Here is a 15,973-nt window from a genome sequence, read left to right on the forward strand (position 1 = left end):
CCTGAAGATAAAATTAATTAATATGACATGCACTGCAATAATTATTATTTGAAAACCTTCAGGTGTACAATTAGTGGCTCCATCACCCAATGTCCCCACTTCATTTACAGTACTGCTCCACCAATGACAGCATTATGTTTGCATACACTACCAGTCAAAAGTTTAAGATTACTTCAGTTTTTCTTCAAATTTATTCAGTTGAAATGCAAGGAATGCTAAGCTAAGCAGTAAACTGTCAGAGGCTTAAATTTAAAGTTTAGCTTAGGAAAAACTGAAACAAAAAGGAAATATCAGAATATTACAAATGGTCCTTCATCAGGGAACAACAAATAGGTTACAACCTACAGAGGTTTAAATTAAGCCTGGTGAGTTGAAGCAAACAATTTGCACAGGTGCCCCCAACTTCTGTTGATTACTTAGAAACCCTCTGTCTTAAAACAGAGTTGGAACAGGCTGTGTTACTACATCCTCTGAAGTACTACTTGGGACAATATTACACTGTAGAAAGTTGTAAATTCCAGTGATGATGGCAAGAAAACTGCAATTAACAATTCAAATGAGAGAGCATTATTGCCCTTAGCATGTATAGTCCTTTCATTGAGAGAAATTGCCAAGAAACTCAAAGTGTCAATGATCTACAGCGATGTCCCACACAATCCAAAGTCAATTGGAAACTGGAAGAAACTCTGATAGGAACAGATCTGGCAGGCCCAAAGTCACAACCCAATCAGAAGAAAAGTTTCTGAGGGTTACCAGCTTGTGTGATAGGTGCCTCACAGCACAATAGCTTCAAGCACAGCTTAACAATGGCTAAAAAAAGCAAGTCTTGGTTTCTACTGTGAAGAGGAGACTTTGTGCTGCAGGTTTGACATGGCATGTGGCAATAAGAAAGCCATTTCTTAAAGGAAAAAATAGGACCTTGAAATATTAGCTGTGGACAACTGCAGGCTGGAAAAAAAGTCTTATGGACCGATGAATCAAAATTTGAAAACTTCGGTTTATCACGCAGGGTGTTTGCACAAGTTGGTGAAAAGATAGTTCCTCAGTGTGTGACGCCAACTATCAAACATGGAGGAGGTGTGACTGGCATTCTGAATCAAAAGGGTTACCACAGTTTGACTGTTATATAAGCAAAATGTGGCTACTTTGATCAATCAAAAATCTGAATAAAATTTTGTACACTTAATGATTCCTTGACTTATGTTTTATTTGCCATTGTTTATTTGTTCTATGCCTTAATTTCATGAAACATTAAGAAATTAAACTGCATGCATTTCCATTAAAAACTGAAAAAGCTGTGGTTTTCTAAAACTTTTGACTGGTAGTGTATACTGAGGTAGAAACCCAATAAGATGGTATCTCCAAAACACACATGTGAGCAGTTTGGCCTCTTTGGCCTTATTCTTGATAAGACTGCAAGTACAACTGTTATATTACAATATCTACAGTATATATTGTGCATTAATGGTGACGCATAATACAAGAGTTATTTTGACAAAAATAATTTCTCGGTAATTCTAATGTTTTTTCTTTGCATAACTGATGTTTGTACCTGAAAGTTATTCTAAAGTAATCATTTTAAATGGCCACAAAAAGAGGGTTGAATTGAAATGTTTTTAGAAAGAGTGAAGACTTTTTCTGCTTTAATCATTTTAGGTGGCACAAAGTGTGCAGAGTTTGTTACAGCTCATATACAGTTTACAGGTAAGAACCTTTAAACTCTTTCAACATTAAATCAAATAGCAGCCAATGGATATTTATTATATTTTTTGAAGAGTAGGGCTTTATTCTGGTGTGCCTTATTTTATTAACATTCCTAGGAAATATTTGGATATAAGCAAGCTGTTTTTGCTGTGCTATGCATTCTTTAAAGATAACATTGTCTGTGTTTTTTGACTTACACGTAACAACCTAAGTGTCATTGAATAGCACCTATGACACATGCCTGGTTTATCAAACCTAACTGAAGGTGATATGAAAGATGTGCCACCTTAAGATGGGATTCTGTGTGGGCAAGTTCAGCTTTATTTGTTGTAATAATAAGACTACCTTTCAAATTGTTAAAATTAGTTTATTGAATGGAGTCTTCTTCAGTTAATTATAATATAAGATACAAAACCCTTGACCTTAAATCTCTGAATATTAAAACTAAATGCAACATCAATTTTATGCCATGCAGTGATGATGTTTTCCCAAATGATCTAAACTCTTTAATCTTTAGCATGTCATATATAAAATAGTTAATTCGGTCATTCATTTATGCCTTCATTCATTTTGTACATTTGTTAGGATTTTTGGTCAAATCGCCTCGTTTAAAAATGAATTTGTTAATTTTGGATTTTTATCATTTTGCAAGAAATTCATTATCACTGGCAATTATAATGCCAGGATCATCATCCTGACAACTTTTATAGGGCTTACAAGATCACAGATTGTTATGAGTTTCTAGTTCTTAACAAAGTGTTTGGAACCTTATGTTCTTTGCATATATAGCACACTCCTTATCAGTTTAGCCACTTGTGCAAAGTATGGAGTAACTCAATTAAAAATTAGCTAGAAATTATCCTAAACCTGTCCAGGGCAAGACCCAAATTGTGACCTGGTCAGGACATACTCTACTCCCCATAATCAAATCATATTGATTTAAACATCTTAGCTTAACTGTGAAATAGTTTTGGATTTACAATAACTCCAAACTTTGCAGTATTTTAACTAGCAACAGATGGAACAGCACTCTGAAAATAATATTGTGATATCTTACACTACACTGACTACTCATCATATTATCCTGGTAATTTGGAAGAATCGTGTCCTATCCTGCACAATTCAGTGGGAAAAGAAAATCTTATTTCATTTAAAACTAGGGAGCTCTGCCCCCTACTCACTTTGCTCACCTGGATGTCCATTATGTCACGACTCAGCCGCTCGAAGGGCTCGGGACGCTCCTTTGTTAGAGAAAGCGATTGTGTTTAAAGAGATGGTATGTAGAAGAGTATGCGGAGTGTGGGAGGAAGACGGTTTGCTCCTTAGTTATTATAGACAGAAACACAACTGTATATTTTAAATACCAATGAATAATAAAACTTAAAAATGAAACATAAAAAAGTGAAGTAAAAAAGTAAAATGTAATAAAAAGTAAAAAAAATTAAACTACATTAATGCCTTGTCAAAAACAACATTATGAATTACTTTATCTGTTTTTTTTTTTTTGCATTTCTGTTCATATATTGTTCACGATATTTTTATCTTTCTCGTTTATTGGATGATTCTCTTTGTTCTTTATTTTTATTTTATGCATCTCTTTTTTATCATTTTCTTTTTTTCGATCTTCATTATCAGCTTTTGCTGCTGTTTTTCTATCGTGATTTAAAATTCAACATTTTTGAACAGATAATTTGCATTTCTGTCTTGCCATTATAACGGACTGCGTTGAAGGGTAAGTTAGCAGCACTGAGAGTGTCACAGGGTGGTATGGAGAGAGGATGTGTGCAGGTGGCGTGGTGGGGAGTGGTCAAAGCTGAATAACATGGACATGGCGGAAATCTTTAATATAATAGAGAGATAAGAATGTCGATAACATTTTTAGATTTTCGCATCAATTCATGTAGTAAATAAGCTGGGCCTCTTAAGCTTAACATACAATATAGAAGGGCTTCTTGTTCTATTGCTTTCCAAATTGGGTAGAGGGAGGTGCTTATATTGATTTGATTTGCAATAAAACTTTAACGTATGTGATGTATAAAATAAAAAAAAGGAATAACGTTCACGGTAAAAATGTTGTGTCATTCAAATGCCACTTAAAAATAACAACAACAACAACAACATTTATTTATATAGCACATTTTCATACAAAAAGTAGCTCAAAGTGCTTTACATAATGAAGAAAAGAAGAATAAAAGACAAATAAGAAATTAAAATAAGACAACATTAGTTGTCTTAAAAATAAGCAATAAGCTAGACAGACTGACAGGTAAGTAAAACAGATAGGTGATAATTTTTGATTAACTATATATTTACACATTAATTTACACTTTATTATGCAGGAAGAGATAACATTTGAAATGCAAAATGCATGACTTAGAGTGGGCGGCACAGTGGCGCAGTGGGTAGCGCTGCTGCCTCACAGTTGGGAGACCTGGGGACCTGGGTTCACTTCCTGGATCCTCCCTGCGTGGAGTTTGCATGTTCTCCCCGTGTCTGCGAGGGTTTCCTCCCACAGTCCAAAGACATGCAGGTTAGGTGGATTGGTGATTCTAAATTGGCCCTAGTGTGTGTGGATGTGTTTGTGTGTGTCCTGCAGTGGGTTGACACCCTGCCCGGGATTGGTTCCTGTGTTGGCTGGGATTGGCTCCAGCAGACCCTCGTGACCCTGTGTTCAGATTCAGCAGGATGGATGGATGACTTAGAGTGAATTATAAAATAAACCATGTTCATTATACACACATTAATTAGACATATTGTTACAAACATGTTTTAAGAATTTTAAGAACAGCAAGAGTATTGTAAGACTTAATTTAGTCATTCTTTTTTAGTTACAGCATTGCTTTGCTTATTACTAAACTTGAGAAACAGCTTAAATGTACTATATGTAACATTAAAACTGAATATTAAGTATAATTCTCTTCTAGGCTGCAGTGACAATTCAGGACAGTTGCTTTGAAATTCAGAAGCTCCTCCTTCAGGAAACTGAACGACTGCCCAGATATTTTTGTGGTCGTGGCAATCATCTGCTGGAACAGGGGAGGCAACGCAACATGGAGAAGCACCGAGAAGAAATGGCCAGTGTACAACAACTGCAGAGTCAGCTGAGGCAGGAGCAGCAACGCTGGGAACGTGAGTGTAGCCAACACCAGCGACAGCAAGTAGAATTGGACAATGAATTGGAGCAGCGAGAACGGAACTGTGTTTTGCAAACAGAGCAGTTACGACGGGACCGGGAAGATCTAGAAAATCAACTGAAGGAATATCAACAAAACCTGGAAAGATTGCGAGAAGGACAACAACTGGTAGAAAAGGACAGGGAAGAATTAGACAAGCAGCAGGCGATGCTGCACGGCTGGAAGCACAAGCGGCAAAGTAGCCTCCCGGTTATGATTGCTTTTCCTCTAGCCAAAACACAGGTATTTTGATTTTTATTTATACTTTTCACATTGAAGGTAGCATTTTATAATAACAAAACTGATTTGTAAACATTTCTTAAATTTCAGATAAAATCAATTTTCTAATACTTTTATCTCTTTTCTTTCATTTCCTTTTGCTTTATGGTATTGATAATTCTTAGCTCTAGCCTAGAAGCAGAATAGTTAATTGTAATTAAGTGCAAAAAATAAACCCATTTAGTTTATCAAAAGGCAGACTGATACTGAAGTGAGAACAGAGTACTAATCAACAACAAAGTTGTCTAAATAATTCCTTTGCAGAATCCACCATAGGCTATTGGCATATGTTCTTTATAATTTATCGACTTTTGAATTAGGCTGCTTTTCTTTGCCAGCCTGCCTTGCACCCTGGAACTCTTCTACTCCCTCCAAGTTTAATTGTTTCTGATGAAAAGTGTGCAATTATATCAATATAGATGTGCCTTAACCACCCAGATCTTTGCTTTAAAGTCCAAATCAACAAAATTGGTAAATCAAGTAGCAGAGATTATTTTAAAGGTGTAAACAGAAGAAAGCAAGACGTTAATGTAAAACAGAAAGGTAAGAGGTAAATTTCACAAAAATCTTAGGATGTTTTTCTTCACATAGTGAACTACAAACACATGAAATATGTTACCAAGTAGAAGATCGCAGGACTTCATGGCCCTTCAGAACTAGACTTCTTGCTATTTTGGAGGAGTTAAATAGATAGCACTGACAAGCTTTGTTGGGTTGAATAACCTGGTCTCATCCAAATATTTCTAATGTTTCTAAAAGAATTCAATAGACTGATTGTCAGATTCAAGGGATTCATAATATTTGAGGTCAGAACTGTCTGGAATTTATTTAGGAGTGTCAGAAATTAAAACAAGTTTACAGTGATCTTCCAAGATAAAGCAAGGATCAGTAACTAAAGTCAGAATAAACAAAGGCACAATGAATACTCAATATTCCAAAATAGAAAGCATAATTCTTACTCCCAATATACTGTTAATATAAAGCTGTTTTTTTATTTTATTAACAGAGTCTTTAACAAGTTCTGACAGCCCTCTTTTGTGAGCATGTGTCTTATATATCATGGCCACCGTAATGGCCTCATGCATCATGAGCCTAGCAACTATGGAGACACAGAAAGGGATGGCACCAATGAAATCCAATGAGACAAAATGATATTGTAGTGATAGCACAGAATTAACAAAATGACAAAATGATTAATACTACTAATGGTAAATATAATACATTCATCTAATATAATATAAATTAATATAAAAAATGAATCTGTATGGGCGGCACAGTGGCGCAGTGGTAGCGCTGCTGCCTCGCAGTTAGGAGACCCGGGTTCGCTTCCCGGGTCCTCCCTGTGTGGAGTTTGCATGTTCTCCCCGTGTCTGCGTGGGTTTCCTCCCACAGTCAAAAGACATGCAGGTGAGGTGGATTGACGATTCTAAATTGGCCCTAATGTGTATTTGTGTGCGTCCTGCGGTGGGTTGGCACCCTGCCCGGGATTGGTTCCTGTGTTGGCTGGGATTGGCTTCAGCAGACCCCAGTGACCCTGTGTTTGGATTCAGCGGGTTGGAAAATGGATGGATGAATTTATATGTTAATTAATGCTAAAAGTAAATAAACTAAATACCAGTAATTTCTACACTATTTTTAGTTAAGGTTTTTCCACGGGTTGACACATTTTACTGCATGGTTAACTAATGTATCACATGGCTGCCATAGTTTAACTAGTGTCATGGCATGTTTGTACCACATGAATAGCACTCATGTAGTACCATAGCAAACAGACACACAAATTGGGGTGCCCATGCAAACAAATACAGAAAATGGCAACACTCAAAGAAACAAAAACAAAATTGTGACAGTGTGATATCATTGAAATAACCGATAATATAAAAAAAAATATTTACTTAACCTTGAACATTTTTGACATTTCTTTAGTAGCCGTGTTATTATCCTTCTAAAGAATGGTCCAGTCATCTCTGCAGCAGTCACTACTGTTGAATTTTCTCCTCCTAGCTGCAGTTCAACTGAGCCATATCCTGTGGGGCTCATGGGACAGTGTTTATTTCTTTCAACTTCTAAGAACAGAAATATGTGTACTCTAGCAACTCAAGATTCTACTCTTTTTTCCTGTTTATATATTTTATATATGTATATATTTTTCATTCTTGACACTGTAGATTTTCTGTCAAAAGTCTGCTACTAGGTCTTAGGTGGTCATTTTATAAAAGTGAATTTCTTGGTACAGTGGAACCTCGGGTCACGAACGTCTCGGACCACGTACAAATCGGGTTACGACCAAAAAGTTCGGCATCTGTTCACGACCACACACTCGAGTGACGAACAAGCCAGTTTCCCTTCCGGTTCGACCACGCCGATGATTTCCACACATGTTCAGTCTCTCCCTGTGCAGCAAGCAAGCGAGAGAGAGCACGAGCGAGCGAGAGAGAGAGAGAGAGTGCGAGAGAGAGCGAGAGAGAGAAAGCGTGAGCGAGCGTATATATATTTACATATAGCTCATACGGTCCAGAACGGATTAATTGTATTTACATACAGTCCTATGGGGGAAATTGCTTCGGGTCACAACCAAATCGGGTTGCGACCAGAGTTTTGGAACGAATTACGGTCGTGACCCGAGGTTCCACTGTATAGGAAAAATTAAGTACATGTTATCATTTTGAGAAATTATGTAAGCTAAGTGTTCTTGTAAATGGCTCTTAGAGCTATGGATTTATCTCATGTAACTTAAATCTACCTGAATATACCAAAATGTTCTTTTTGCAGGATAGCGCCATGACTGGTGTAAACTTCCAAGAGAGCCACAAGTAGAAAATAATTATAAATTAGCAATAAACCTACATCTCTAAAAATTAAGCTACAGCATATGTGTCAAACTTATGAAAACATATTACACCTGCTTCATCGGTATTCAAAGATACTACATATGGCCTGTAATGACTGCTGAGTTTTTTCAAAGACCCCATTTAATGTACATTTCATATTTAGAATGTATTTGTATATAGTTTAGCTGGATTACATTTAGACCTGGCATTAAAATGCATCTGTAATGTCTGCATCATGTCCAGAATTAAATCAAATGGACTATCCACATATGCACAGCAGATCAAGTTTGGTGGTCACTCAGGTTTATCTGCACAGCACAGTGCATCATAGCTACTAACCCATAGTTAGAATGGATACAGGCTGCCTGTAATGACCCAACAACTTTATGCCAAAGATTTGACCGATTTATGGTAGGTCAGCTTCACACATGCTGGTGATCACTCTTTAAAACTGTACAGGTGTCAGAACTGGCCACCCTTTGCAGCTTACCTGACTGCTGCCAACACCCTACACAATGCTTTTATCTTTTCCGCTGGCTTGATTTTTTTTTATTTGGAGAGAAAACACATTTGCATTTCCACTTGTTTTAAATCCGGCTATTGGTAATGGAAACGCTCCAGTGTTGAATGCAGAGGATAACCAAGTAGCTTCTTTGATTGATTTATGAGAAAATGCCTGAAGAAACTAATTCTGTATTTTAAAAAATTACTATTGATCCTGGGGACTCAGAGGTGGGCTCCCCTATCTCTGGGACTGAGGTCACCGAGGTGGTCAAAAAACTCCTTGGTGGCAGGGCCCTGGGGGTGGATGAGATACGCCCGGAGTTCCTCAAGGCTCTGGATGTTGTAGGACTGTCTTGGCTGACACGCCTCTGCAACATCGCATGGACATCAGGGACAGTGCCTCTGGATTGGCAGACCGGGGTGGTGGTCCCCCTCTTTAAGAAGGGGGATCGGAGGGTGTGTTCCAACTACAGAGGGATCACACTCCTCAGCCTCCCTGGAAAAGTCTATTCAGGGGTCCTGGAGAGGAGGGTCCGTCGGATAGTCGAGCCTCGGATTCAGGAGGAACAGTGTGGTTTTCGTCCTGGTCGCGGAACAGTGGACCAGCTCTATACCCTTAGCAGGGTCCTGGAGGGTGCATGGGAGTTTGCCCAACCAGTCTACATGTGTTTTGTGGACTTAGAAAAGGCATTCGACCATGTCCCTCGGGGAATCCTGTGGGGGGTACTCCGAGAGTATGGGGGTACCGGCCCCCCTGATAAGGGCTGTTCAGTCCCCTGTACGATCAGTGCCAGAGCTTGGTCCGCATTGCCGGCAGTAAGTCAAACCCGTTTCCAGTGAGAGTTGGACTCCGCCAGGGCTGCCCTTTGTCACCGATTCTGTTCATAACTTTTATGGACAGAATTTCTAGGCGCAGCCAGGGTGTTGAGGGGGTCCGGTTTGGTGGGCTCAGGATTGGGTCACTGCTTTTTGCAGATGATGTTGTCCTGTTTGCTTCATCAGGCCGTGATCTTCAGCTCTCTCTGGATCGGTTCGCAGCCGAGTGTGAAGCGGCTGGGATGAGAATCAGCACCTCCAAATCCGAGACCATGGTCCTCAACCGGAAAAGGGTGGAGTGCCCTCTCAGGGTTGGTAGCGAGATCCTGCCCCAAGTGGAGGAGTTCAAGTATCTCGGGGTCTTGTTCACGAGTGAGGGAAGAATGGAGCGTGAGATCGACAGGCGGATCGATGCGGCATCCGCAGTAATGCGGGCGTTGCATCGGTCTGTCGTGGTGAAAAAGGAGCTGAGCCGCAAGGCGAAGCTCTCAATTTACCAGTCGATCTATGTTCCTACCCTCACCTATGGTCATGAGCTATGGGTAGTGACCGAAAGAACGAGATCGCGAATACAAGCGGCTGAAATGAGTTTCCTCCGCAGGGTGTCTGGGCTTTCCCTTAAAGATAGGGTGAGAAGCTCAGTCATCCGGGAGGGGCTCAGAGTAGAGCCGCTGCTCCTCCGCATCGAGAGGAGTCAGATGAGGTGGCTCGGGCATCTGATCAGGATGCCTCCCTGGTGAGGTGTTCCAGGCACATCCAACTGGGAGGAGGCCCCGGGGAAGACCCAGGACACGCTGGAGGGACTATGTCTCTCGACTGGCCTGGGAACGCCTTGGGATTCTCCCGGAAGAGCTAGAAGAAGTGGCCGGGGAGAGGGAAGTCTGGGTATCTCTGCTCAAGCTGCTGCCCCCGCGACCCGACCTCGGATAAGCGGGAGACAATGGATGGATGGACTATTGATTTTTTATTTTCAGTAATATTTAATTTTATGCTTAATTTAACAAGTAGGTAGGTAGTGAGCTGTTTTTGCTGTTATAAAAATATCTACAGTGACAAATTCTTTATTTTGGTAATTACTGGTTATTATTTATTTCTAAAAATGCCTACTGTTTTTATGTCTTTATTAAGAAAATTAGACAGTAGTAACAGGAACTTTCAAATAATAAAAATATACAGGCTATTTCTGAAATAGCCTATTCATTTTGTATTATGGTTCAAAAAACACAGGTAGTGTAATAGCACTAGCAGCAATTATGTTTGTTTTAATAACTATAAGTTCAAAAACAAGCATCTTTGTTGTCAACACTGCAGCAGCGTAAATATTACAGCCTATACATAGTGGCCCTTGCATATTCTTATGTTACACTGGTGAACTTTGGAGGAATAAAAGTCGAGAACCACTGATCTAGGTTAATTGATAACTCTAAATTGTCCAAATATAGGTAAGTGTGGATGTACAGTATGTGCAGACATTTTGAAGTACTCCTTGTGTGACACGTACAAGGAAGAACTCAAAATATCTGTGATCAAAGAGAATATTTTTCATGAAAATATATATGGCACTGGTATTTTATTTATTTATTTTTAGTATTTTAGCACAAAACATGGAAACTGTAACCTCAGGAAACTCAAGGGTTGATCTATCAAGCAAACTTTTCTATATGGTAATTACCGGTAATTAATAATAAAAACAGGATTAGTTTTAATGTCTTTAAGCTGAAAGAGTCATACCTTTATTTTTATTGAAAATTTCAGTGAATGGGGTTTCTGCAGTCTTTTACTCTTAAATATGATGGAATCTGATACTTCACCAGCTGAAGCAAGCACAGTGACAGTGGTGCAACATGAATTTTTCCAGTACACAATGCACAGAGTACCATCATCAAGGTGACATAAGATTAAAAACTATGAACAAAATCCTTTCCCTGTTATGGGCTCCTGCTGAGTTAATGTTTTCATGGGCAAATGAAATGAAATTTTCAAATTTAGCCATAATTGCCTAAATAACTTCTTTTCTAAACGAGGTCAAATCAAGAAGTCAAAAATATGTTGTCAAATCATTAGCCAGAAGTCATAATTATAAGTACATGCAAAAGGATTAATTCCGTGCAAGATGTATTCACTAACTTGTAGTATTTCTCATTACCTAAAAACTTACATGCTACTGGTAGTGTGCAGCCAACTTAAATAGGACATGGTTGTGACATCACACTATAATGGTCACATGATGGTCCAAACAATCATAAATAATATGGCTGCAGCCAAAAAACCCCCACAAAATTTCAGTGTCTATGAAATAATAAGAAAGTGACAATAAAATTAATACCAAGGTCAAAAGGAAGAGAAAACATAAAATACATACTGAATACAATTCTGGATGTATACAAAACCTTGGAAATTATAATGGGTGAATTTTTTCAATGCAGTTTTTTAAATGATTTGAAAGCTATAAATACATTTAAGTATAGGTAAGGTATGAATTGATTTTTAAGAAATAGCTTTCCGTTAAATGTATCTACAAATTTCTGCAGGTAAAGTTAACTTTAATTTGATACTAGTAAATTTTAGCCCAATTCTTAAACTAGGGCAGGCAATTTTTTTTTTACATAGTTTTCAATTCATACAATTCCTGGCAAAAATTATGGAGGATGTTCATTCAGCTCTTTTACTTTGCTCCTTTCCTCTACTTGGTCTGAAAAAAAAGTGCCATTAATTACAACAATTTCATTTATTTTTTTGAGGTATGTTTAATAATGTCAGAATGTTTAGCTGTTAACTAAAATAGTACAGTAAACCCTCCTCCATCGCGGGGGTTGCGTTCCAGAGCCACCCGCGAAATAGGAAAATCCACGAAGTAGAAACCATATGTTTATATGGTTATTTTTACAATGTCATGCTTGGGTCACAGATTTGCGCAGAAACACAGGAGGTTGACGAGAGACAGGAACGTTATTCAAACACTGCAAACAAACATTTGTCTCTTTTTCAAAAGTTTAAACTGTGAGAACAAAGCAAGCATTCAAAAAAAAAATCAATAGGGCTTTTTGGCTTTTAAGTATGCGAAGCACCGCCGGTACAAAGCTGTTGAAGGCGGCAGCTCACACCCCCTCTGTCAGGAGCAGGAAGAGAGAGAGAGAGAGCCACAGAAAAACAAAGTCAAAAATCAATACGTGCCCTTTGAGCTTTTAAGTATGCGAAGCACCGTGCAGCATGTCCTTCAGGAAGCAGCTGCACACAGCCCCCCTGCTCACACCACCCTACGTCAGCGCAAGAGAGAGAGAGAGAGAAAGTAAGTTGGGTAGCTTCTCAGCCATCTGCCAATAGCGTCCCTTGTATGAAATCAACTGGGCAAACCAACTGAGGAAGCATGTACCAGAAATTAAAAGACCGATTCTCCGCAGAAACCCGCGAAGCAGCGAAAAATCCGCGATATATATTTAAATATGCTTACATATAAAATCCGCGATGGAGTGAAGCCGCGAAAGGCGAAGCTCGATATAGCGAGGGATCACTGTATTGAGTCATGTATGTGATTTGTTTATTTCCAACAAAGTAAAACAGCTGAATGAACATTCTCCAAGAATAGTGATTCCACATTTTTTGCCAGGGGTTGTAAGTAAAGGTTTGAACTACCTAGGCAACAAGCCATCTCTTCTGTCATAAGTGTCTTATCTTCTCTATTATCAGTGGGCAGTCCTGCCATAGCATACAGTGGTGTGAAAAACTATTTGCCCCCTTCCTGATTTCTTATTCTTTTGCATGTTTGTCACACAAAATGTTTCTGATCATCAAACACATTTAACCATTAGTCAAATATGACACAAGTAAACACAAAATGCAGTTTGTAAATGGTGGTTTTTATTATTTAGGGAGAAAAAAAAATCCAAACCTACATGGCCCTGTGTGAAAAAGTAATTGCCCCCTGATCCTAATAACTGGTTGGGCCACCCTTAGCAGCAATAACTGCAATCAAGCATTTGCGATAACTTGCAATGAGTCTTTTACAGCACTCTGGAGGAATTTTGGCCCACTCATCTTTGCAACATTGTTGTAATTCAGCTTTATTTGAGGGTTTTCTAGCATGAACCGCCTTTTTAAGGTCATGCCATAGCATCTCAATTGGATTCAGGTCAGGACTTTGACTAGGCCACTCCAAAGTCTTCATTTTGTTTTTCTTCAGCCATTCAGAGGTGGATTTGCTGGTGTGTTTTGGGTCATTGTCCTGTTGCAGCACCCAAGATCGCTTCAGCTTGAGTTGACGAACAGATGGCCGGACATTCTCCTTCAGGATTTTTTGGTAGACATAGAATTCATGGTTCCATCTATCACAGCAAGCCTTCCAGGTCCTGAAGCAGCAAAACAACCCCAGACCATCACACTACCACCACCATATTTTACTGTTGGTATGATGTTCTTTTTCTGAAATGCTGTGTTTCTTTTACGCCAGATGTAACGGGACATTTGCCTTCCAAAAAGTTCAACTTTTGACTCATCAGTCCACAAGGTATTTTCCCAAAAGTCTTGGCAATCATTGAGATGTTTCTTAGCAAAATTGAGACGAGCCCTAATGTTCTTTTTGCTTAACAGTGGTTTGCGTCTTGGAAATCTGCCATGCAGGCCGTTTTTGCCCAGTCTCTTTCTTATGGTGGAGTCGTGAACACTGACCTTAATTGAGGCAAGTGAGGCCTGCAGTTCTTTAGACGTTGTCTTGGGGTCTTTTGTGACCTCTCGGATGAGTCGTCTCTGCGCTCTTGGGGTAATTTTGGTCGGCCGGCCACACCTGGGAAGGTTCACCACTGTTCCATGTTTTTGCCATTTGTGGATAATGGCTCTCACTGTGGTTCGCTGGAGTCCCAAAGCTTTAGAAATGGCTTTATAACCTTTACCAGACTGATAGATCTCAATTACTTCTGTTCTCATTTGTTCCTGAATTTCTTTGGATCTTGGCATGATGTCTAGCTTTTGAGGTGCTTTTGGTCTACTTCTTTGTGTCAGGCAGCTCCTATTTAAGTGATTTCTTGATTGAAACAGGTGTGGCAGTAATCAGGCCTGGGGGTGGCTACGGAAATTGAACTCAGGTGTGATACACCACAGTTAGGTTATTTTTTAACAAGGGGGCAATTACTTTTTCACACAGGGCCATGTAGGTTTGGATTTTTTTTCTCCCTAAATAATAAACACCATCATTTACAAACTGCATTTTGTGTTTACTTGTGTTATATTTGACTAATGGTTAAATGTGTTTGATGATCAGAAACATTTTGTGTGACAAACATGCAAAAGAATAAGAAATCAGGAAGGGGGCAAATAGTTTTTCACACCACTGTATCTAAATGTTTGACTGGGAAACCAGAGCAATTGTTACATTCTTGAGTCGTGTCACATGCTTTCAGAAGGTCTGTCTACTGCTGTAGTGATTTACTGAAAGTTACCTTAACTTTTGATGTAACTAGCTAGATGACCGTGATTAAAACTATAGAACAAGTAATATTCTTTTCAGTTTGTCATGATCAATTGAGATTTATGTTACTGTAAAACTAAATTAATAGTTTGAGAGAAGTATACTGTATATGCATATGCAGTATACCCCAGTGTATTTGTGAATACTGTCTGCAGTGTAGTGATTGTTTTGTAAATTAATAATGTTTCCTAATTAGATTTATGTTTCCCATGTGTTTATCTATTTTGATGTAAGAATAATTTCTGAAGCCAGTCACATTTTTCAACTTCTGGTCATGGTGTATGTCAAATTAGCTAACCACAGTTGCTGCTTCCGGTTTGCTAAACATTGTTGCTGCTCTCGTTGTCAGACCATGTTAGTTTGAGTAACTGTCAATCACGGACTATGTCTAATTTACCAGCTGCTTCCCGGCTCTCCAGTACAGTCATGCTCGCCCTTTTCCTGGCAGACAATAGTGTACTACCTGACAGAGCAGGCGCTATATGAGGATTTAACAGCCATAGTGAGTTCATCTGTAGTCTCTGCCCTTTTTTCTTTTTTTCCATTCTGTCATTAAACATAAGACATCAGACAGGTGATCTCCTTTTGTATTTGTGAGGTCTAGAACACCCGCATTTTTATACCTCATTGCTGCATTATATGAATTGTACTTTATGGTGAGCTTTCATTGGTTGTCAGCTCTCATGAGCCTGCTTCTATGACTAAAGGCAAATTAAAAGCAGTTTAATTTTATCAGAAGAGTCACAGACTAGTTGGAGTAAGTTGCAGGGAGTGTGACAAGAGGTGACCAGCTTTACAGAAGTGCACTGTCAAATGCCTCCAAGATTATGTAAATGAAGGCTATGACTGAAAATTTCTGGAGAAATCGTTTGTGTCAAAGCCTTAAGTGATTGATGGTATTTGAAGGGAACAGATAAAATTCATGCATCATTTATCAGTCTTCTGTTCCTATGTTACATGTACATAAGCACAGAAATTTAAAACTGTACAGCTTCCAAGAAAAACTGTAGCTGGATGAAACCTTCTTTGTTAAACATTAGTTTTTTTTCCAAACTGTTTATGCTGCTATCATTTTACATCTTTGCAAGCATTAGCAAAAAAGTTTACATTTTAAAAATTTCATTCAAAACATATGTGAAAAGAAATACTACTATATATTGAAATTGTATATGTTATAAATAGACATCAATGAACAAAGTAGATAA

At 38.7% G+C, this 15,973-nt stretch overlaps 1 protein-coding gene across 4 annotated transcripts in view; it reads left to right on the forward strand.

The window, feature by feature from the left end:
• The window catches only part of arhgef28a (Rho guanine nucleotide exchange factor (GEF) 28a), a 281,479-nt gene that overhangs the window by 242,759 nt on the left and 22,747 nt on the right, over positions 1–15,973 (forward strand). For all 4 annotated transcript variants that reach the window (XM_028805674.2, XM_028805675.2, XM_051929496.1 and 1 more), the window contains 2 exons: positions 1,657–1,704; positions 4,629–5,120. In XM_028805674.2, coding sequence (XP_028661507.2) covers positions 1,657–1,704; positions 4,629–5,120 — 540 coding nt within the window. The remainder of the gene's footprint in view (positions 1–1,656; positions 1,705–4,628; positions 5,121–15,973) is intronic.

Source organism: Erpetoichthys calabaricus, chromosome 7 (assembly GCF_900747795.2).
Source record: "Erpetoichthys calabaricus chromosome 7, fErpCal1.3, whole genome shotgun sequence".
In the NCBI taxonomy this organism is placed as follows: Eukaryota; Metazoa; Chordata; class Cladistia; order Polypteriformes; family Polypteridae; genus Erpetoichthys; species Erpetoichthys calabaricus.